The 23,447-nt window shown below is 39.4% G+C and overlaps 1 protein-coding gene across 7 annotated transcripts in view; it reads left to right on the top strand.

Moving 5' to 3' along the window:
- Window positions 1-2,479: 2,479 nt before the first annotated feature.
- LOC114666113 (spectrin beta chain, non-erythrocytic 1) overlaps window positions 2,480-23,447 on the top strand; it is a 521,913-nt gene continuing 500,945 nt past the window's right edge. For all 7 annotated transcript variants that reach the window (XR_007933536.1, XM_051919168.1, XM_051919167.1 and 4 more), the window contains exons 1-2: window positions 2,480-3,019; window positions 15,242-15,346. Coding sequence is in view for 6 of the 7 variants with exons in the window: in XM_051919168.1 (XP_051775128.1) it covers window positions 2,534-3,019; window positions 15,242-15,346 (591 nt within the window). In the remaining variant the exon portion in view is untranslated. The remainder of the gene's footprint in view (window positions 3,020-15,241; window positions 15,347-23,447) is intronic.

Genomic DNA, 23,447 nt, shown 5'->3' with positions numbered 1-23,447 from the left:
TGTTGTGTGAGATTTGCTGCAGAACTCCATTCAGAATCTGTATGACTCAATGCCACAATGCTACCTGTATTTGTAATCATGTGAATTTTACTAAGTACTACCAGCCTCCACACTTTGGTTTAAGGTCATTTACTACGTTCAGGGGCAACTGGGCGACAGGCAAATCGGCGAAAAGACAACTCGGCAAAAAGACAACTCGGCGAAAAGACAACTCGGCGAAAAGACAACTCGGCGAAAAGACAACTCGGAGACATCCTTTACCAGTTAGGTAATAGTTAGGTTCAAAGAGATTTTTTAATGATATTTAAATGACAACGTAGGGCACCAGAATATCCACAGAATCACCAGCTTTATGAGAGTCCCAATAAGTTGAGAGTAAAGATATTCCTTAAGCCGTACTCGCAGGTCACCTTTTGTATTCTAAATAATGTTATCATACAATTACAATCAAGGCAATTTATATAAAGGATTAGCAATTTTTATTTGCAGAACATAATGTAAGCTAGAGTTTGTTCCACCTGCAGAATAAAGTTTGTTCGTCAATTATATAAATTTATTTTCAACATTTTAAATCACATTGTCATTTAAATATAATTAAAAAACCTCTTTGAACCTAACTGCTGTATTACCTAACTGGTAAAGGATGTCGGCGAGTTGTATTTCGCCAAGTTGTTTCTTCGCCGAATTGTCTTTCGCCGAGTTGACTGTCGCCCAGTTGCCCCTGAACCCATTTACTAATTTTATATGCCACTTGTTCACTTGGACAGCTTTTATGAAAATCATTCTCTATCCCAAACATAGCATCTCTCATTAATGTGTACTTAACTTTATCTGTCATGTGTTGTAGTTTAAATTTCTTTCTAAAACAAGTTTCTATCTATCTATCTATCTATCTATCTATCTATCTATCTATCTATCTATCTATCTATCTATCTATCTATCTATCTATCTATCTATCTATCTATCTATCTTATCATATAGTGCTTTTCATCCCATCTATCTATCTATCATATAGTGCCTTTCACCCCATCTATCTATCTATCTATTACACTGTGCCTTATCTATCTATCTATCTATCTATCTATCTATCTATCTATCTATCTATCTATCTATCTATCTATCTATCTATCTATCTATCTATCTATCTATCTATCATATACAGTAGCACCTTTCATCTTTCAATCTCAAATGTATTTCTGCATGTTTGCCCTGTGATATAAACATAAATGTTTTGTAAACCCTTTCTTTTGTCATTCAATAATTGAGTATTGGTCCTTAGGAGTACCAATAATTTGATAGTCATGAAATAGTTAAATGGAAAAGGAAAGCGAGGGCCAGTTGTTGCACTTGTAAAAGGCAGGCTGTTTTTCAGCTCAGCAGCTTCTCGAGGAATTAAATTCCACTTTTGTCATCTCTGTTGTCCAACTTCTTTTTCCTTCTGCCTCCGCCCCTGCCCCCCATCCTGCCAAAAACCAGACCACTTGCTCAGTCCCTCGTCGCCTGAGCAGACCTCAAGGTGTTGTGATCCACAAAGGTTCGGAGGTCAAACATATCAGTTGTGCTGAACATTTGTCTGCTGCCGAGGGCTGGCTTTTAAAACAATCCACCAAAGGGCTTTGGAGCTTCAGTTCACAGCTGAAGCTGCGGCAGTGAGAGCTTTGGAAAGAGCACAAGCTGACTTCATTAAGCATCTTGATTTGGAATCCTGGATGTCAGTGGCTTTATAAGGCAGCATTTGGCAAATGAAAAACTTTTCTGTAATCTTTTTGAGCAGCTGAAGGACTGTTAGGTTTTTAAACCATTTTCCCCAAATCCAGTGTACTTCTGCGTGTCACATCCAGCAGCTTCAGTGTGCCGCTTTTCCCTCCTGTTTTACTTTTAAAAAAGAGAGCCTTGACCAAGCAAATAAAAGGACGCTCGAGAGGAGAGAGGTAAGGCTGAGAGCTGGCGTAAGTTGTTTATGTTCAAAGCATTACCTCATTCCAAAGCTTTTTCGGATTGAGGAGATCCGGGCTGGAGTGTATTACAGGCTCAGTTTCTTTCTTCTTATCTATGCATATTTCTGGAGCAAAGAGGGAGGAAGTTTTGACAGCCAAAGTTTACAACCTCCCTTCCTTCAGTCATTTGCACATGCTCTGACAGACAGTGGTGACTTCACTGCTCTGGACATTTTTTTTTTTCATATACACTGAACAGTTGGGAAGCATGCCAGCTCTTTTCCTCCTACTCCGCTCCCTTCTTATCAGGCTGCTTAGTAGCAAATTAGCAGGCTCTGGTGCTCAGATTCTCAGGAGAAGCCTTTCTACGGCTGCCTCTCACCTCGGTGTGCTGCTGCGTCGTATTTGGGACCGCATACGTTCTCAAGAATCCCGAGAAGCGATGCTTTCATGTGTGCTTTGCCTCTTAAATATGACCAGAAAAGTTGACAGCTAAATAGGCATTTTTTTTTTGTTGTTTTGTGGATATTCAATAGCCATTTTTTTTTAATCTCCTTTACTGAATAATTACAGGCTGGACTGCAATTCTGTGAACTATGTCAGAGAGCTTTGTTAGGAAGATTCAACCTTTCACCATTGGGACTAAACTTTCTGTCCCGACAGTGTCCAAATGTACTGAGTTTACAAACACGTTCTTACCAGATCCTGAACTGGACAACTGTAATTTACGGCACAACCTGAATGAGAAAATTCCTTTATATCTGGGGAACAGAGAACTGCACACCGAGACCTCACACTTTTCACCTGTGGCCAACAGACTACTGCAGGTGGACAGGAGCCAGGAGGAGATCTCGGAGGAAGACCATGAGAACAGTAATGGCGCAGCTCAGGCAACATCCTCCCGCTCCATCAGAAAAATTACCATCTCTAGTGGGCTTGAGAAAGCAGTGGATAAAGTGGCCAGTAGCCCAAAGATGACCATCACTAAACCAGAGAACATTAATAATAACAATAACGCCTGCAGAGTTTTACCAAGGATTGTTGGAGTGAGCTGTGAAAATAAGCCAAATTCCCAGTTTAAGGTACTTGGTTTTCCTTTGTTGTCTTTCTAATTTGATGTTTACAAGAGACAGTTTTATATCATTCCTACTTTGTGTAACTTCACAACTGTATTTTAATTTTGCTTATATTTTGAATGAAGACACAAAAATATTAATAAAATTTGAAATAGCAATTCAACTCAAACATATTCATATAGAGCATTCTTATCAGAAAACAATGCTTTAACCTATGTTCAAATGTTTAACAGTAGTAGTAAAATTTAGCACCAAGCAATAATTTCTTTATTTATAAACTAATGAAAGCATTTATATTCTGCATTGACAGCTAACTGTGGATGTTGCAAATATTTTAGGTAAAGGAAGCAAAATTTGTCAATTAAGAGGGCAACAATGAATTATAACAGAGCTTTGCAAATTTGGTAGAATTGGGCTTGCAAATGAACTGTTTAATGTAGCTCTTTACTCATATATCTATCATAGCCCATTTTACATCTGAAACATTAGTTGTTAATAGTTTTTCACTTCTGTTTTACATAGGTAGACATTACAGATTTGCTATTTTATAGTGTCTTCAATATGTAGCTGTCTATCGCATATACCCTTTTTCATATATCTTTATATAGGTGTACTGGATGTTGCCCTATAGTTAATTATTTTCGCAAAATATCAAATAAAATGATCTAGCCCTCATATTCCAATTGGTTGTGGGAAGCTACAGCCCACTATGGGAGCACTGGATGCATGGCAGACACAAAATGCCAGTATATCCCAGTACACATTCATACTCACGGTCACACTGGGCCTACGCAGACACAGGGAGAATGTATAAACTCCATAAGGACGACAACGGGGCACAGGATTCAACCACCGGATATTAGGAACTTTGTAGCAGCAAAATATGACATTTGGGAAATGTAACATTAACTTACCAATTTTTCAGCTGACTCGGATAAGATTTGTGCTGCTTTACATATAAGGTAGAACTTGCAACCATTTGAGTGGTAAGAAAAAGAAAGAAGAAAAACAACAACGTAGAGAACTGAGGTGAAATGTCCATGTATAGAGTCTGTTCAGGACATTGCCCAGAAACGATTTCAGTATCTTCTAGAAGGCATCATGACATGTTAACAGTAAATTCATTGAAGGTGGAAAAGCAAGGAGGGTGGCCATGCAACTGAAATCCATTCACATTTTACTATGTTTGTCTATTTTGTTAAGCCTACAGCCCATCAAACTACATTTAGTTACTTCTTACAATGGATTTTGATTATTCTTGCCTCTGGGGAATGTGATTTTTGCTTCTTGAAGAGAAGCTCAAGATATTGATCTGTTCACTAATCTGTTTATTAGATAATCTAATAGTCGTGACTACAGTCTTTTCATTTTCTCATTAGGTCTTAAACATAATTAAAGGTTGTAAAAACCTGTAATTTTATAATAATGAAGTAATAGTGATTTTTGAAGAAACAACAAGATCCAGCAAAGATACATAACATCCTCCAATTCTCTTAATCAAATTTGGGGTCACAAGGGATACAAATTCCAGGCAGGAAACAACCCTGGGCAGGTAAAACGTTCATCACGTGGTCATGTCTGCAGTAAAAGCTGCTATATCACAAACGAAAAGAAGAAAATAAAATGGTAGATAGATACAGAGAGAGACTAATAACACATATTTAGACACACACATATGTACATACATTAGATGTATATATTTACAGACACAAAAACACACATACAGTATATACAAAAACAGAAAACAATAACTTGTCTAGGAATTGTGTGCATTGCATGTTAATTAACAGCTTTATAATAACATGGCATAAAGCGTCAACATGAAAGTTTACCATACTATTAATTTTAATGCGAGATTTTATCCAGATGTGCAAATTTTTGACTATTTGTTCAGAATGTGAAAAATAAAGGGCAAAGCAGGATTTTATCGCTATCTATCCGTTCATCAATTTACTTGACCTGCTTATTCGTTTTCGCTGTCGTCAGGGAAAATCTGGCCATCTTTCATTTAACCAAGATCAACAGAACTATACTTACGACTACGATATTGTGAAATTACACTGCAAGAGAAAAAAAAAGGATTCTTTGCAACAGCTTCCCATTATTCCATTATCTAGTCCCTGAAGAACCTTTATGGTTCAGTTCACTGTTAGAAAACACATTACTCAGACCACATGTGGGACATTCATTTGCTGTCTGGACAGGCAAAGTTTTATACACTTCAGCTTTTTCCTAAGAGGTTAAGCATGTTGAAAATGAATTCATTAAACAGAAAAAAAGAAATATACATATTATTATTTTTTGTAGTACTGTCTACTTCATTGTTATTTTTTTTTATCACTTTTCATATATCAACTTCATTAGCTTTAGTAATTTTTAGTGATAAAAATGCTACACGTACAGAAAAACAAAACTGCCACTGTTGGAGCATTTGCAATGGATTACATTAAGACTGTCTATGTTTGTCTTAGCTATACTGGTCAGGCTTCCGCTAATTTTTCATCCTACTTTATAATTTCCCTTTGCTTTGCCAGAACATTTCGTTTAAACAAAACCATTTACACGTGAAGTGTGCATCATGTTAAACGCATTATTCCTTTAAATAAGTCTTTAGATTTTTTTTTTGGCTTCAAATATGCTTATCTGGAACTTTATTCCATAATTTCTATTTTTGCTTTCCAAAACAAATAATATACTTGAATGTTTTCAGTTTAGTGTAAGGCATTTAATACAAGGGTATATCAATGACAATGCTGGGGAATTTGAGCAAAGCGTTTCATATCTTGTCAGTGATAAACTCAGCCTGGGACTTTAGGAAAAGTGAAAACATGACAAAACTGTCAAATTACTTGACAAAATGATCAAACTACATAATAACAGCCAGAAGCTAAGCTTATTTTATTAAAAAGATGGAGAAAGGGAAAAGAACAAGATAGTCAAAGTGTCCAGCACATAATTTTTTTCTTTAATTCCTACAGTTTTATTTCATCACCATTAAAGTGTCTGAGATTCTCTAATTTAATAATATGTAAAAATGTAATATAATTAAATAAAATCTAAAGGAAAGATTTAGAATAAGAGTGATAATAACAGTAAGTAGCAGGTTAAATTAAAAATTAATATTCTGACACGTATTATTTGTGTAATAAACATTATCCAGTTAGTAAGCACTTTAAATATTTTTTTGGATTTTGATATATGGCCATATATAAATAATTTGAAGTCGAAATTTATTAAAATTCCAATTATAGTCTATCTAACTGCAATTCATTATTTCAGTGTACCTATACAAGCATTCTTTTCTAAAATTCTGAGCTTAGCTTAATGTGGCACATTGGCCGACGCTGCTGCTTTATGGTACCAGTGGCTTCGATTTGAATCCCAGTCCGCTTATCATCTCTGTGGACTTTTCCTGCTCTCTAACTCCACGTGGGTTTCCTCCCGCATACATTTTGGGATATCTGCCTACTTGTCCAAATATAAATGGACTTGAGTGTGTTGTGCAATCTACTGGTAGCTCTTCCAGAGCTGAGTCCTGCCTTGCTCCTGATGTTTCCAAGATGATAGTACATACTGGCCCCCCTGTGCCACTGGGTTGTATTTAGGGAGTCTGAAGGAGAAGAATTGATGACTGGATTTAGCAGAATTATTATACATTAAATTCTTGAATTATTCAGTTTGATTTAGTGATTAAGGCTTTAAGACTGTATACAGCTATGTTGCAGGTTGGTTCCCCAGTACTAACTGCCTATTTGACCCCGCGTAAGCCGATTTCCCTTCCAGTACCCACCCAGTTAAAATGTGCAAATAATTGCGTCTACAGTAAAGTCTCTTAGGTTGGTGTTCACCATTCACCATAAAAAGCTATGTAAAATGTGTCTTTATTTTCCACCACTGACTTATGTTATGGCACTTTGGAAGTCTCTGTAAAGAGCTGTGTTGCTGAAGGCTGTACATTTATATTACTTTAGAATAGGGCTAACTATAAAAGCTACTACCGTGTTATTTAATAGTTATAAGTGCTGGAGTATAAAGCACAGAGTACCTGTGACCCCAACCAAGTCATTTACCTTTCCAGTGTTCCATTTTCAGAAAACATGGACTTTTTTTTTAATAATACACAACACATTCTATATAATGGCATTATATACACTAGAGCTTGTGTATTTATTAAAATAATATTAATGTTGCCAGTTTTTTGAAATTAGGATCCTTTGGATGCTTACCCCATTGAATGAAATGCCTAATGCCCCAGTGCAGTGATGGGGACACTGTTCTGTAAAAATGGTGCCATCATCTGGATGAGACATTAAAGGTGAGGTCCTCACTCTCTGTAGTTACAAAAGATTACCAGACATCCCTCTTAAGGAGCAGAGTGTATCCCAATGTCCAGGTTAAATTGCCCACCACTGCCTAATTATTCTGGCCTCCTAATCATCCCCTGTCTCTAACTGGCGATCTCTCTCTTACCATCTAACAGCTAATGTGTGGTGAGTGTGGTAGCACAAAAATGGCTACCTTTGCATCATCTCGGTGGATGCTACACATTAGTGGTGGTTGAAGTGGCTCCCCATTCACTATGAAAAGTGCTTTGAGTAGTGAGAAAAGCACTATATAAATTTAAGGAATTATTTTTATTAGTATTACAAGCTTTGATATATGACAGGATACTGCCACTGCTCTCTTCATTCACCCTGAATTTATTTCAATTTTAAATAATTGAGACCTGGGGGTTCACTTCCCGGGTTATCCCTGCGTGGAGTTTGCATGTTCTCCCCGTGTCTGCGTGGGTTTCCTCCCACAGTCCAAAGACATGCAGGTTTGGTGGACTGGCGATCCTAAATTGGCCCTAGTGTGTGCTTGTGCCCTGTGGTGGACTGGGGCCCTGCCCGGGATGCCCTGTGATGGCTGGGATTGGCTCCGGCAGACCCCCGTGACCCTGTGTTAGGATATAGGGGGTTGGATAATGGATGGATGGATGGATGTTATTAAACACTTCAACTTATGTCTTTTCCCAAACCTTACTGGAATAAACATTTTGTCAATTTATCAGACAGTCATCAGTCCCCAATTCCTAATACAGCTCTGTTTAATGCCACAGTAAACACCTTTGTACACAACAATATATACACACATGACTGATTTTAAACTTTTTGTCTCGTTTACAAGAGTTGTAATTCATTTAAAAAGTCCCAAATGAACTCTAATCCTGTCTTCAATTAGCCATGCAGTTTTCAAACAAATTAGATATAACAGCAGCCAATGATACTGTAAAAACTGAAACATCTATCCATGTCTTTAGTTACTGAACTCGCTTTATCCCATTTTACATTTTTTGCGGAGTTGTAATGATCCCAGCAACATTAGAAAAAGGATGGCACCAACCCTGGACAGGCTACTGGTTTACTTACAGTATATAATGACATACTCACCCACATTAACTCACCCCCAAAGGGATCATTTCAGGATCACCAATTAGAAATATCCAGAGATTCCAGAGAATAACCCACACAGAGACAGGGTGGATAAGCCAAACTTCAGATGGACAGTGACCAGGTCAGTGTAGCACATTTCACAATGCTAACCACTATGCTACTCCAGTGAGTACAAATCTCTTTAAAATCACTTCTTCAAAAAGTCTCTTCTTGTGCCACAACTAGAATGCTAAATTTGCCTGAAGCATCCCAAAATATTTTTTTATATTCATGTTTGACCAAAAATACATACATAAATGTAAAAGTTTGAAAACAGTCAAAAACAGTCTTTTTTCAGATTCATTTACTAAATATCTAACCAACAATAAAATCAGAAGTAAAAAGGTTTAATTTGTCACAGACATACAAATGTCAAGATTAACTCTAGAGTTCTGGATTCAAATCTCTGCCTGGTTTCTGTATATGCGTTATTTTCATATTTCTCCATGACCGTGTAGGTTTCCTTCTGGCATTTACAAATTGTTTATTTTGTTAAAGGGCCGATTCTAAATTAGATTTCTGTGAGTAGCTGTGTCCTGTTATGGCCAGCATCCAGTTTGTGTAAATTATGGCTCCATGAGACCTGAGTTCAATTCAATTCAGTTTTTTATTGTCATGTGTACAAGTACCATGTAAAATTAAATGCTTGCTTGCATATGCCCCCGCAGACAGTGAAGTGGATTCAAAAATGAATTGCTGGATGAATAAACTGGTGCTGAGCCAAAGTGCCTACCATACTGTAACCCAAAAATTATTTATTCCTAGTGTGACATCCCCAAAATGGAAAGTGTACTTATCACACCATCTTTAATGTACACTAGCTCCTTCCACCAAGGATTTAATAGGTAACAAATTTCTAACAGGTTTCTCATAAATTTGAATGAAAGTATTGATTTAGTCCAAAGATTAAACATTTTCCACTTATCTTAGGTTCACGTGTATCTGCATGTCCTGCCAGTTTGTAAGTCTATCATTCCCACAGATAGCACATCACAACCATTTATAGCAATAAAATGTATTGCATTTGCCATTCCAACAGATTGTACGTCACAAACATTAACACTGCTGTTACAAATTCCATACCAAATGACAAATAACAGAAACATATGTACAGTAATCCCTCCTCCATCGCGGGGGTTGCATTCCAGAGCCACCCGCGAAATAAGAAAATCCGCGAAGTAGAAACCATATGTTTATATGGTTATTTTTATATTGTCATGCTTGGGTCACAGATTTGCGCAGAAACACAGGAGGTTGTAGAGAGACAGGAACGTTATTCAAACACTGCAAACAAACATTTGTCTCTTTTTCAAAAGTTTAAACTGTGCTCCATGACAAGACAGAGATGACAGTTCCATCTCACAATTAAAAGAATGCAAACATATCTTCCTCTTCAAAGAAGTGCGCGTCAGGAGCAGTGACTGTCAGAGAGATAGAGAAAAGCAAACAAATCAATAGGGTTGTTTGGCTTTTAAGTATGCGAAGCACCGCCGGTACAAAGCTGTTGAAGGCGGCAGCTCACACCCCCCTCCGTCAGGAGCAGAGAAAGAGAGAGAGAGAGAGAGAGATAGAGAGAGACAGAGTTTGTTTTTCAATCAAAAATCAATACGTGCCCTTCGAGCTTTTAAGTATGCGAAGCACCGTGCAGCATGTCGCTTCAGGAAGCAGCTGCACAGAAGGTAGCAACGTGAAGATAATCTTTCAGCATTTTTAGATGAGCGTCCGTATCGTCTAGGTGTGCAAACAGCCCCCCTGCTCAATCCCCCTACGTCAGGATCAGAGAAAGTCAGCGCAAGAGAGAGAGAGAGAGAAAAGTAAGTTGGGTAGCTTCTCAGCCATCTGCCAATAGCGTCCTTTGTATGAAATCAACTGGGCAAACCAACTGAGGAAGTATGTACCAGAAATTAAAAGACCCATTGTCCGCAGAAATCCGCGAACCAGCAAAAAATCCGCGATATATATTTAAATATGCTTACATATAAAATCCGCGATGGAGTGAAGCCGCGAAAGGTGAAGTGCGATATAGCGAGGGATTACTGTATTGCATTTTTCATTCCAACAGATGGCTCATCACAAACATTTGTAGTTATGCATTTTATTACTACAAATGTTTGTAATGTGCAATCTGTTGAAATCACAAATGCAATGCATTTCATTACTACATGCATTACAAAATACATTCCAATAGATGCTGCACTGCAAACAACGCTGATGCCTATGCTGATTTCATAGATTTCAAACCGTCATAGCCGTGTAGCCTAGCTAGTTATGTCAATAACTCAATATAGTATTCGGTGGACGGCCGGGGCCCTTGCCTGGGCAGGACACCTCTCCCTTGTTTGGAGCAAGCCTGTTCAGGACAGTACCTCCCCCAGAACACTAGATGGCAGGCCCCCTGGGTTGTAGCAGTGCCTAGGACTCCCACAGGGCTCCATGGGAGTTGGAGTTTGGTGCAGCCCTGTTAGGATCCGTGGGCGCTGCCAGGGGGTGCTGTTGCTGCTGCTGAGCCCTACAGAGCAGCTCTTCCACCACACCCAGGAGTGCTGCTGGAAATTGGTCATCAAGCACCTGGAGCACTTCCGGGTGGGTTATAAAAGGAGCCAGCAGCCACTACTCCGGGAGCCACAATCGGGAGGAGGCTGACGAAGCTTGTCGGGAGGAGTGAAGCAGGAAAAGAAGAAGAAAAGTAAAAGTATTGTGTTTGTTTTGTGCTTCAGCTGTGTTGATGTGCTTATGGGAGGCGGGGAAGACATTTCCCACAAGGGAAAAGAAAATAAAACTTTTGTGTGCTTTGAACCCGTGTCCTACGCCTGTCTGTGTCAGGGCTGGCCATCACAAGTATAAAATATATAATTTATAAGAATTCTGAAAACATTCAATAAAAGCAGTTTTTCAATAGTAAATATACTGACTTTTGGAAATTTGATCTCGAATGTTAATTAATTGTCCCTATGCAATGCAACTGCGCCACCTTGTCCCATTAAATTCTTTAACGTATCCAATGCAAAACTAACAAAAAACAAAAAAATATCCTATTAAAAAAACAGGAATCATTATTAAATCAGTTTCAGCTTGAACACCCACTGAGCCTTGCAAATAGTCTTATAAGAAAATAAAAAACTTGACAAACAAGAGGTGACATTTCAGTTTATCAGGCTCATTGGTTTAGCTAACAGCTAAGCGGTGCTAAAATAGTTGACTCTCTTGCCCTTTATATGCCACAAAAACACAGGCCTCAGCTTCCAACTTTTCTTTGACTACTGTACAGAGGTATCAGACTACTAATTCCATCTAGTGGCCTGCAATATCCCTTCATTACACTTTATTTAGTTCCCCTAAAAAGAAGGCGCATGCTATATTACAGCATTACTGATGCATGTGCTCTCTAGGAGCCTTCTGCCATATCTTCAGGGTTCCTCTCACTCTCTAATTCAGGCTAATGGGTATTCATACTGTATGCTATTTGGCCCGCAATCTGCTTTTTTGGGGAAGTGCTTCTATCTTCTTTGTAGCATGCCACTCTTTCCCACATGCTCTGGTCCCCTTGCTGGTTTCAATTCTGGGGCACCAGCTGGCATTCAGAGATGCTGGCAGTGTGGGTCTCACTCCTGTGAAAATTTTCTATGAGGCTGTTCTCTGCCGTTTGACTCCTAACTTGTGATTTGTACCCTCGCTCCTAGCTGGCCTGTTGCTACCTGGGCTTCCCTTCACAATGTATACAGTGTATCATAATACGTATACTGTATATGTGTGGAGAAAGCTGCAGTACCAAGAGAAAACACAGACATTGACATAGAGGGAGAATAAGCATCTCGCACAGATGACAGCCAGGCAGAGATCTTCTGGAGCTGCGAGGCAAAATCACTGCTCCACTATGTCTCATTCAAACAACCAGTCAATCTTTACTTATAAAGTGTCTTTCAGAAAAGAATATCATTACAAGAAACATTACAAACTAGATGAGAATATGATTTAAAGAACACATAGAAAAGAAAGTTAAAATGCTTTTAAATCAATCAGCTTAACCAGTGCTAAAATGCAAGACAGATCAGTTGACCTTTGCAGTTTCCCAGATTTAAACCATTCTCCTTCCACCAAGAACAAAATGTAAGATTTTAAAAAGAAATTGACAAAAATAATTTGTTACATCTGATAGGGGACGCAGGCTTAAATGCTTTTGACTGTATCATTCCACTCCTTAAAAACATGATTTTATTGAATGATACAAACTTATTATTATCCACCCATCCATCCATTTTCCAACCTGCTGAATCCAAACACAGGGTCACAGGGGTCTGCTGGAGCCAATCCCAGCCAACACAGGACTCAAGGCAGGAACCAATCCCGGGCAGGGCGCCAGCCCACCGCAGGGTGCACACACACACACACCAAACACACATTAGGGCCAATTTAGGATCGCCAATGCACCTAACCTGCATGTCTTTGGACTGTGGGAGGAAACCCATGCAGACACGGGGAGAACATGCAAACTCCACACAGAGAGGACCCAAGAAGTGAACCCTTGGTCTCCTTACTGCAAGGCAGCAGCACTACCACTGTGCCACAGTGCCGCCCACTTATTATTATCCATCCATCCATCCATTTTCCAACCTGCTGAATCCAAACACAGGGTCACAGGGGTCTGCTGGAGCCAATCCCAGCCAACACAGGACTCAAGGCAGGAACCAATCCCGGGCAGGGCGCCAGCCCACCGCAGGGTGCACACACACACACACACACCAAACACACATTAGGGCCAATTTAGGATCGCCAATGCACCTAACCTGCATGTCTTTGGACTGTGGGAGGAAACCCATGCAGACACGGGGAGAACATGCAAACTCCACACAGAGAGGACCCAAGAAGTGAACCCTTGGTCTCCTTACTGCAAGGCAGCAGCACTACCACTGTGCCACAGTGCCGCCCACTTATTATTATCCATCCACCCATCCATTTTCCAACCCGCTGAATCCGAACACAGGGTCATGGGGGTCTGCTGGAGCCAATCCCAGCCAACACAGGGCACAAGGCAGGAACCAATCCCGGGCAGGGTGCCAACCCACCGCAGGACACACACAAACACACCCACACACCAAGCACACACATTAGGGCCAATTTAGAATCGCCAATCCACCTAACCTGCATGTCTTTGGACTGTGGGAGGAAACCCATGCAGACACAGGGAGAACATGCAAACTCCACACAAAGAGGTCCCAAGAAGTGAACCCTTGGTCTCCTTACTACAAGGCAGCAGCACTACCACTGTGCCACAGTGCCGCCCACTTATTATTATATTTATGATTATTACCATTATTCCCCAGTTGTCTCTGTCCTCCAGAAGTTCTAAGAGATGTTTTGATGACTCTTTAATTCAAGTTCTAACCCAGTACTTCAGAGTCTGGAGAGCTTTTTGTACAGGATATCTAGTAGAGCTCCCTTCTGCAGCTGGCTTGGTGTTACTGTTGTCTAGTGTTCTCAGGTCTTTCTTAAGGTCTCTGGGAACTACGCACAGAGTCTGATTTCTATTGGTACCACTGTGGCTGCTTTCTCCCATAATCACTCCACTGTAGTTTTCAGGTCTTCATTTTTCACAATCTTTTCCATTTCTTTCTTTCGACTTTCTCCAGCAGATGGTAAGTCCATCAGTCACACCTACTTCTTTTCCACCCTGGTGATAATCTGGTATGTTGTTCTCAATTCTGCTGAGATGTCTCCACTGAATTTTCTCATTGTGTACAGGAGTGACTCAACATTGGTTGATGACCAGCCATATAGCTAGAGGTCACACAGGTAGAGCAGGTGCAAAATCTTGGCAGCTTCAAGGGCTATTATTATTGAATTATCTTCGTTACCTGTCAAAGGCAGGTAATAGAATAAACGTAAAAAATATTTAGAATTTGATATCTCTTGCCTTACATGTACCCTCACCATTCCTCATATGCCTTTCTGCAGTATCCTCTTGTGTCTCAACCTGTCTTGCCTGGTGCTTCCTCTCTCAATCGTGTTCCCATAAAGCCTGCTACTCAGACTCTGTCATTTTGAGGCACCTTGCTCACCTCCTGTCCGAAAGATGGGCCCCCGTTATCCGGTATGAAAAAACCCATCTTTAAAGGCGACTCTCAGCGTTCCTTCCTACTGCACTACTTTCCTCAGTATCCTCCTATGTCTTAACTTCTTCTGTCTGGTGCTTCCTGCCACAATCTGTCAAAATCTGACTAAATAACCAAAGCAAAACTGACCAAAGAGACCAAAACCAAGCTGACCAATCAGACAGCTCAGAGGGAGCAGACACACACACACACACACACACACGCACAGACACACACAGAGTAGCTTTTTTATACAGTAGATTTAATACAGTAGTATTTTCATGCAGATTGCAGTTTCCTATTAACTTTACTATATGCAGAGTTAATCGGTGACTCTGTATTGGCCTGGGATAAGTGAGTATGGGTGTACAAGTGAGTAAGTCCTGCCATGGACTAGCACGCTGTCTGGGTTGGTTTCTGTCTTAACTGATGCTGCTATGGCAGGAGTTGGCTCTGAACAGCCCTGAATTAAATTTAGCAGGTTGAGAAATGAATGGGAATATAATCAAATATACTGACAATATAATAGATTAAGTTTTAAATGAATATAATTTATGCCAAGTAAGCTATTGTCGAAATCAAAGATCATTGCTAGCTATTAATCTGACACATCTGAACAGTTTTACAATTGTATACATGTATGTTAATGTTGCTTTTTCTTACAGGTTTTACTAAGAAAAGAAAGTGCTGATGAAGAGCAAAATGTAGCAGGCAGTCCATCATCACCTGCACCATGGCACACAACAGACACTGCAACGCCACGTCACTTGGTGAGTAATTTGCTTCTTCACAAACTGATCCTGGCATTATTGGCAATCCATTGTCAAAATACAGTAACATAGTGTTTCCAAATTGATAACGCTTTTTAAACTAATGTATATAATATTAACATTGTTAAAGTCTTTGTTTTGTCTTATCAAGTCCAAATTCAAATTAAAGTTGCTGGCCATGTGTGCACAGTACAATTAGGTTCTTATTTGCATGTCTTCCACAGACTAGCAAATGTGTGGTACAAACAGCAGACAATGAATACAATAATAGACAGATATAAAGAAAACACATCAAGCATGTTCATGTATATCAGAAACATTTGAGAAGCCTTATGACCTGGGAGTGTGATGGCTAGTTGCCCTGTAAAGCTTGCCACAGCAAAGAAGGGACTGTGCAGAATGGCTGAGTTCTTTAATAATGCTCTTTGCCTTTCTAAAGCAGCATGTGCTACATATGCCCTAAATTGCTTTGCGGCCCTGAGCTGTGCCATATCAGGATTTAATGTAGGACAAGCTCTCTATAAGTTGGTAAGCACACAAGGAGACATCTGGTTTTTCCTCACACGTATGCGGAAGTAAAGACATTGGTTTTAGACTTTGAGTTATGGCCCAATAACCAGTTTTTAGGTGAACAGGCATGAAATGCATTCCAAATTGTGCTGAAGTCATGACTAATTAACTCTTTAAATTTCTAAGCGAAATGAATTTCTGGCAACAGATATTTAAACTAGATTGTATTAGGAGGGAACAGAACAAAGACATGCAAGAAAGACAAAATAAAAATGTAGCCAAAAAATGTTAAATTGAAGAGGCTTTACAAAAAGAAAAAAGGCTAAGATTAAACTGAAACAATTATACTGGAATTAAAGAATCATGAGTAAATGAAAATTGACAGAAATAAAGTAGCAGTGAGTACGCATGATTTATGTGACAGACAGACAAGGGTTATGATTGGGTTTCTGTTATATATGTGTGTTTTTTCAACTGTGTTAAGGATCACACACATGGAAAGACGTCCAAGCCGAGATTGGTTCCTTTCTATTATAGATCAATCGAGAGAGGCTTTGTTTCAAAACTATAGGCCCCTCCAACACACTAGATGGCAGCATCCCTGGGCTTCGCAACCAATTCCGATACTCACCATGAATCATGGGAATTGTAGTGCAGTGAGACAGCCCTGCTGGGATCTGTGGGTGCCACTCGATGCTACAAGGAGTTGTACTCCCTGCTTTGCAGAACTTCCAATCGACCCGGAAGTTACTTCCATCAGGCTATGCTGTGGCACCGGAAGTACTCCTGGGTCAGAGATAAAAGGAGCCGCTTGACCTCGTTCGGAAAGTTGAAGTCGGGAGAAAGAGGACAACACTTTAGGGAGGAAGTCGGAGTCTGGAGAGGAGTTAGAGAAAGAACAGAAATCCTGGTTGTTGTTGTGATTGTCTTGATTGGAAGGTATTGTGGATAATAACTATCCTGTATTTTAACCTGTGATTTTGTGCGTCATGAGGTTTGCGGCTCTGTGGTACCCCCAGTCTTCCACAACTGATTTGTATGATCTTACACATGTTTTGGGGTTTTTTTTTGAAGCAATATGTGTACTTTCTGATGTTACTTTTTCATTCTATCATTTCCCTCTACTAGTTGTTCAATTTTTTTGGTGCATTTTCATTGCTTTTTTGTATTATAAAGATCACCGCCATTTTGGACACCCATTGTTAGGATATCACTTCATTTTTCCAATGGCACGTCCTTAGAGGTTGTGTCCCACAGGTAATTGACACAATGCATTAAAAGGTTTGAATAACTGTCACTTCCTTATCCAACTTGCAGATTCAAAACACTCTTCTAAGATCACCACTGTAAACTTTTCTCATATGATTTTTTTGTAGTACTGACCTTTCCCTTTAACCTTTTTTTATCTACTAGTGCTCACTAAACTTAATTGTCAGCTTGCTGATATCACACAAAGTAGCAGAGAATTGGGCAATGTTACAAATTAAATTTAGGCTCAAAATTCATTATGGTGAATGACAGCTGAAGAGCCCTCAGTTTCACTCCCAGTGCAGTAACCGCATGTATGAAGTTTGCATGTTCTTCTTCTGTTTGTGTGGGTTTTCCTGTGTGGTAAATTAACTGATAAATACTGGGTGAACTGGTGTGAGAAAGATCGGGTGAGTGCAAGAATGAGGTCTATGATGGACCGTCAATGTTTACTTACTTCATGCTGGTGGATGCTGCTGGGCTAGCCTCTGGCTCACCGTGACCCTGAAATTGGATTTAGAAAATGAATCCTAATAATAATGACTATAACACTTGCCATTCAGTAGTTAATTGATGTCTGCACAGTGAACAGAAAATATTAATAGGCTGACCCTTGATCTAAGTGTTGATTGATTTCTTCTGGTGAGGAAGGCAGGCTCTATTGTAAGCATGGAGCTAGACAGTTTGACATCTGTGGCAGAGCGACGGGCACTGAGCAGGCTCCTGTCAATCATGGAGAAGCCACTGCATCCACTAAACAGGATCATCTCCAGACAGAGGAGCAGCTTCAGCGAAAGACTGCTGTCACCGTCCTGCTCCACTGACAGACTGAGGAGATCATTCCTCTCCCACACTATGCGACTTTTCAATACCACCCGGGGGGGTAAACGTTAACATTATTCAAAGTTATTGTCTGTCTGTATACCTGCATTGTTATCACTCTTTAATATTTTTTTTATTAATATGCTTTTGCTGGAGTATGTGAATTTCCCCTTGGGATTAATAAAGTATCTATCTATCTATCTATCTAGTAGGAAGAAGCACAAATGACTATAATTTCTAAGGACACTTAATATTTTAAAAGTAGATACAGACATTAATGTCACTCTTTTATAAGTCTCTTATTGAATCTATTGCTTTTATATGATAAGTGTGAAATATATCTCTATTATATATAAAAATCTTGGGATGAGATGAGACTTTTCAGAGAGACGAGACGAGACTTTTTCAGAGAGATAATTTCAAGTCCCGTGAGACGAGACTTTGTGTCAAGAGATGAATTGAAAACCTAACAGGTCCAAGCGGGGGCAGAAATAAAGGACAAACAGTAGAAGAAGAAAAGATAAAGAGTAGAAGACAAAGTAGAACGTCGTAAAGAGGTTCAAAAATGTTGGCGCAATACACATGCTGCGCAGGTTAGACATAATGAAAGTACTAAAATTCAAAAGTCTCAAAAAACTGATAGTAAAGATCGCATTAGCGCTAACAAACGGAAATTATTACTCAGTGAAATAACGGAACAGCAAAAAGAGATAGAATATATGGTCATAGGTGATATGACAGAAGTATGTAGATATTGTTCGGCTTTAAAGTTTAAGTCGGAGACTTGTAGATCGTCTAATTCGTGTTGCTATCAAGGAAAAGTATTGTTTCTTCCCAATGAAGAGGCGTATCCGCGAGAAATAAAAGAGGATGATATCCACAAATACTACAGGCAAAATATCCGAATCTACAATAATCTGTTTGCATTCACGTCATTCCATGCTCAAAAAGTAGATTTACACGATTCAGGACCATGCTCCATAAGAATCTGTAGTCCGGCAACAATTAAAGCTACTACAAGTTTAATTTCAAAGAAACCACAATACGGTCAGGTTTATATTTATGATCACAGAGAAGCGATGCAACATAGAATCGAAAGAGTTAAACGATCAGACGTATCAGAAATTCTAAAGCCAATAATGCATACAAATCCATACATCCAAAGGTATTGCAGTTTACACAAAATTTATCTGAAAAACACAAACAAGAGAAGTTTTCTTGGATTTCTATATGAATCCAAAAGGTCACGTTCACATATATAATAAACCAATAAGTGACAAATTGTCAGCAATAATAGTTTCGAAAGATGGAGATATTAAAAACAGAGCTGATATTCGTGTTTATCCAAAAGCACAGCATGATTCGTCGCAAGCGGCAGATCCAGGAAATGACTAGCGCGTAGGGCCCGCACAGGGGTTGGTGAGTAAAACGAGCAGGGGGAAGAGCCCCCTATTTTTTAAGAATGAAATCTTTCTTAATCACATTGCCAAATCTGTAATAAAATGACTGACGTTCTCCACTTGTCTAACTGTGAGTTTCATCACAAGCAATTTACAAGGAATTTGATTCTGCCGGATAGCCGCCATCCTTTGTTTTGAAGTTATTTACATGAAAGTTTAGATTTAAATTCCTAACACTTAAGAGCAACAGATTTAAGAACTCTTTTGTTCATGGTGCTATGTGCACTTACAATGCTAGTGTTAGGAACTCAGTTTAACTCAAACATATTATACTCCACTGTTAAGAGTTGAACATTTATATCTGCAGGAATCTTTCTGATTCTTGTCTCTTGGTTTAGTTTCTTGTATTTGTGGAACACTCTCTAGGTGTGTTTGCATATAATGCAAGTGGTACCTGCTGAGGTAGCAGCAAGTCACTTCATCTGCCTGTGTTCCAACTAGAATAACAAAAGAAATGTAACCAACTCTCAAATGTTGTAAGGTGCCTTGGTGTCAGCCAAATAGTAAGTACTACGTTTTCTGGAGCCACTCTCCATTGCCTTTTAGTGAAATTTCTACTGGGACACTCCATGCACCTATAACGCCTACAACTCCCTGGCAGCACATGTCTTTCAACAATGGTGTGTGTGCACTTGTCTCACTAGTGTGGTTTCTCTCTCGCTCTCTTGTTCCTTACTTTGTCCTGTGCCATTCTGTTGACACTAGTGTCCCCATAATTCTTCTCCTACTGGATAAACAACAAGTCCTAATGTTTAGGATAGGTGGCTGTAATATTTGATCATAATTTGATATTGTCATTGACTTTGTAAAGCCAGAGTTTCCATTTTCCTGGCTGATTCTTGAGTTGGGTGACAGCAGAACACAGACTTGCTGGAAGTCTAGAGGATTTAGGACAGAGTGACCTCGATTCATGAGAGTGAACAAGAACCAGCAAAAGGAATGATACCAACCATTAAATACAATGAAAGAAAATGTTCTTAAATGAGGTCCTTGTGTGGTTTTAGCCTGAGTAAAAATCATGTGGTAACTGCCGTGTCAACAAAAATCTTTATAGTATTTTTAGATGTGCTTTTCAGTAACTGCTTATTTTCTCATTGTTTGGTCATGTAGCATGGCAAATAGTTTATTGATTCCAATATACTGGAAATGGAGGCATCCTGCCAAAATAAATCAAATTTGCACCTACCATGTAAATGAAGGGAAAGCTATTAGTAAAACAATTTCATCGTAAGATCTTTCAGTTTATTGAATGGCAGTTCTTCTAAGAAACTAGAGAAGATGGACTCAACACCATTTAGTAACAGAAACATCATTTGTTTTTCATGAATTACTTTCTAAGCTGTGTGTGTTCAGCTACAGCCGGCCGTACATATGATAATGTTCTCTTGGAATTTAGGAAGTGATGTCATGTGTACTGCCGCCAAACCCCAATGAGCAATTACTTGAAATCTTGCACACATATTCGTTCTCTCCCTCACACACAGAGGGAAAACATCCGTGCCTTTTAGGTTTAAAAATTAAGGGATAAAAGAAGTTGAAAGAAACTGATTGCTGTTTGATGTCTGCAAATCATAGCAGCTACCTGTAACAGAAGGAGAGTAGCCTATAACATGGTGGATTTGTTTTGTTCATGAAAGCTTTTTAGAAGAAACTTGACACACAGCCAAAATAAGCTCTCTCTGTGTGTCAGTATCATAGGCATAATTGGGGACAAGTGCCCACACTATCTGTAAAAGTGTGACTTTGTTCCCAGAACTTTAAAAAAAAAATCATTGCATGGACCTTTTCACATCCAGCTCTTTACCTAAATTTTAACCTCCCCAGTACCACTTGCTCCATGTACATAGCACTTTCATATGAATCCTATAAATAAGAAGAGCACCACATAAAAGAAGGTAGCAGTGTGCTGGTATTATATAGCCATATGCCATTAGTAGCACCACCACCTACTGCATATTACCACATATTCCTAAAACATTTGGAAAGGAACCCTTACACCCTAATTAATATTCAAGATTTTATAATTGAATCCTTAATTTCATTCTCAGTCTGCATTGAGGATATTATGCTATCTTATAAATAATATGCTCACTCTGCCACATAGTGGTATGGTAGATACTGCTGCCTTCTCATTATAGGGAATTAAATTTAAGTCATAAATTTCTATGCACATTCTTAGAGGACTTTTTCTACCTTTATCCCAAGGATGTGTAAAAAACATTGATTGTGATCCCAACGTGGTCCCATATGGATGAAGGTATACCAAAAATGGGCTTGAGTGTGTACTGATGAAGCAAAATAAGCAACTCTGGAAATTCTAAATTGGCCGTAGTGTGTGCTTGGTGTGTGGGTGTGTTTGTGTGTGTCCTGCGGTGGGTTGGCACCCTGTCCGGGACTGGTTCCCTGCCTTGTGCCCTGTGTTGGCTGGGATTGGCTCCAGCAGACCCCCATGACCCTGTGTTCGGATTCAGTGGGTTGGAAAATGGATGGATGGATGGATGGAAATTCTATGGGTGTATCTGCAATTACACTGTAATGAACTGCTGCTCCATCCATTCTTGGGGTGTATTTTTTATTACTTAAATTGACTTTATTCAAAATGAATAGGTTTTAAGGATTTACGAATCAATTTCTAGTACAACCAATATTTTGGCTGTCACGTTAAGGTCATTAAAAGAGGTCACAGTCATCAGCAGTGTGTCTGTCTGCAGAGAGAGTGTCGACCTTGTCGAGAGGTTTACTTACCTCGGCAATGACATTCATGGGAGAGCATGGGGGGGGCCATGACGTCGCTGGAAAAGGTGTGTGGCGCTCCTGATAGCTATGCAAAATGACAAAGGTCCAAGTCTTTAGAGTCCTGGTGCTTCCTGTCTAACTATATGGTTGCAAAACATGGCCGCTATCCAGTGACTTGAGATGGAGACTGGACTCCTTTTCTACTGTGTCTCTCCAGAACAGTGTGTGGTTTGACTTTGTGTCGAATGAGCAGTTGCTCGTGGAGTCCCGAATGAGGCACATTACCTGCGTTGTGAGGGAGTGTCAGTTATGGCGCTACGGCCATGTGGCGCCCTTCCTAGAGGGTGATCCAGCTTGTACGATCCTCATTGTTGGGAGCCGGAGTGGCTGGACCAGGGCAAGGGATCGCCCACATAACACCTGGCTGCAGCAGATAGAGGGTCATTTCCGGAGGGTGGGACTGGACCGCATGTCTGCCTGGGGGGTTGCCAACTGGGATCCCGAGTTGTCTCATCATGTAGTGTGTGCGGCAACACGCTGTACCAGTGCATGCTCCCCAACTTGACTTGACGTTAAGAAGTAAAATGTGCATATAAAGAATATAAATGAATTTCAACCACCATTTACAGAAATAATTTTTAGTGTATATTACAATTACCCAATTTTCTAAGGTTGACTTTTCAAAATGAATGTTTTAAGATTGAAAAAGTGATTTTTTATGAAAAGTTACCATTACACAGCTACTTTAAGTTGATTTAAGTGACAATAAGTGTATTTGTAAGTTTTATGCATCTATTTCTAGTACAAGTGACATAATTTCTTGAGTTGTCATAAAGACTCGATTAATTATGTTTATAAAAACCAAATGAATTTCACTGGTAATCATGTTAGGATGCAGAGTTGCCATATCAGATGATATTTTTTTTATATATTTTCCAGTGGTGGAAAAGAGGATTTCACATAGAACTATTTTTTGGAAAGTTTACCAGAATGTTCAAGATGTTTTAGGTTATTTGTGGTGACAAAATATGCCTTATTAGCATAAGTTGCATTAATTTGCACTGAGCGACCACCCCTTTAATGAAGAAGTTTTAGCAATCTTCGCCCATTTGTCTAGCATCAGAGAAAGACAAAGATTTGACATAACAGTGATTTAAGTGTCAAAGACTTGTGCAGTTATAAAAGTGGCTTTGAGCACATTTTGTCTTCAGAAGTCTGGCAAATCCATTGCACACCCTAAGCCACATGAGGAGGCCTTTTCCCTTGTGGCGACAGGAGATGATTTAATATGTTAATTACCTAGGTGGCTTCTTGCTAATTTCATT

Source organism: Erpetoichthys calabaricus, chromosome 15, assembly GCF_900747795.2.
Source record: "Erpetoichthys calabaricus chromosome 15, fErpCal1.3, whole genome shotgun sequence".
NCBI classification, from domain to species: Eukaryota; Metazoa; Chordata; class Cladistia; order Polypteriformes; family Polypteridae; genus Erpetoichthys; species Erpetoichthys calabaricus.
This window is presented reverse-complemented; position numbering and strand designations above follow the sequence as displayed.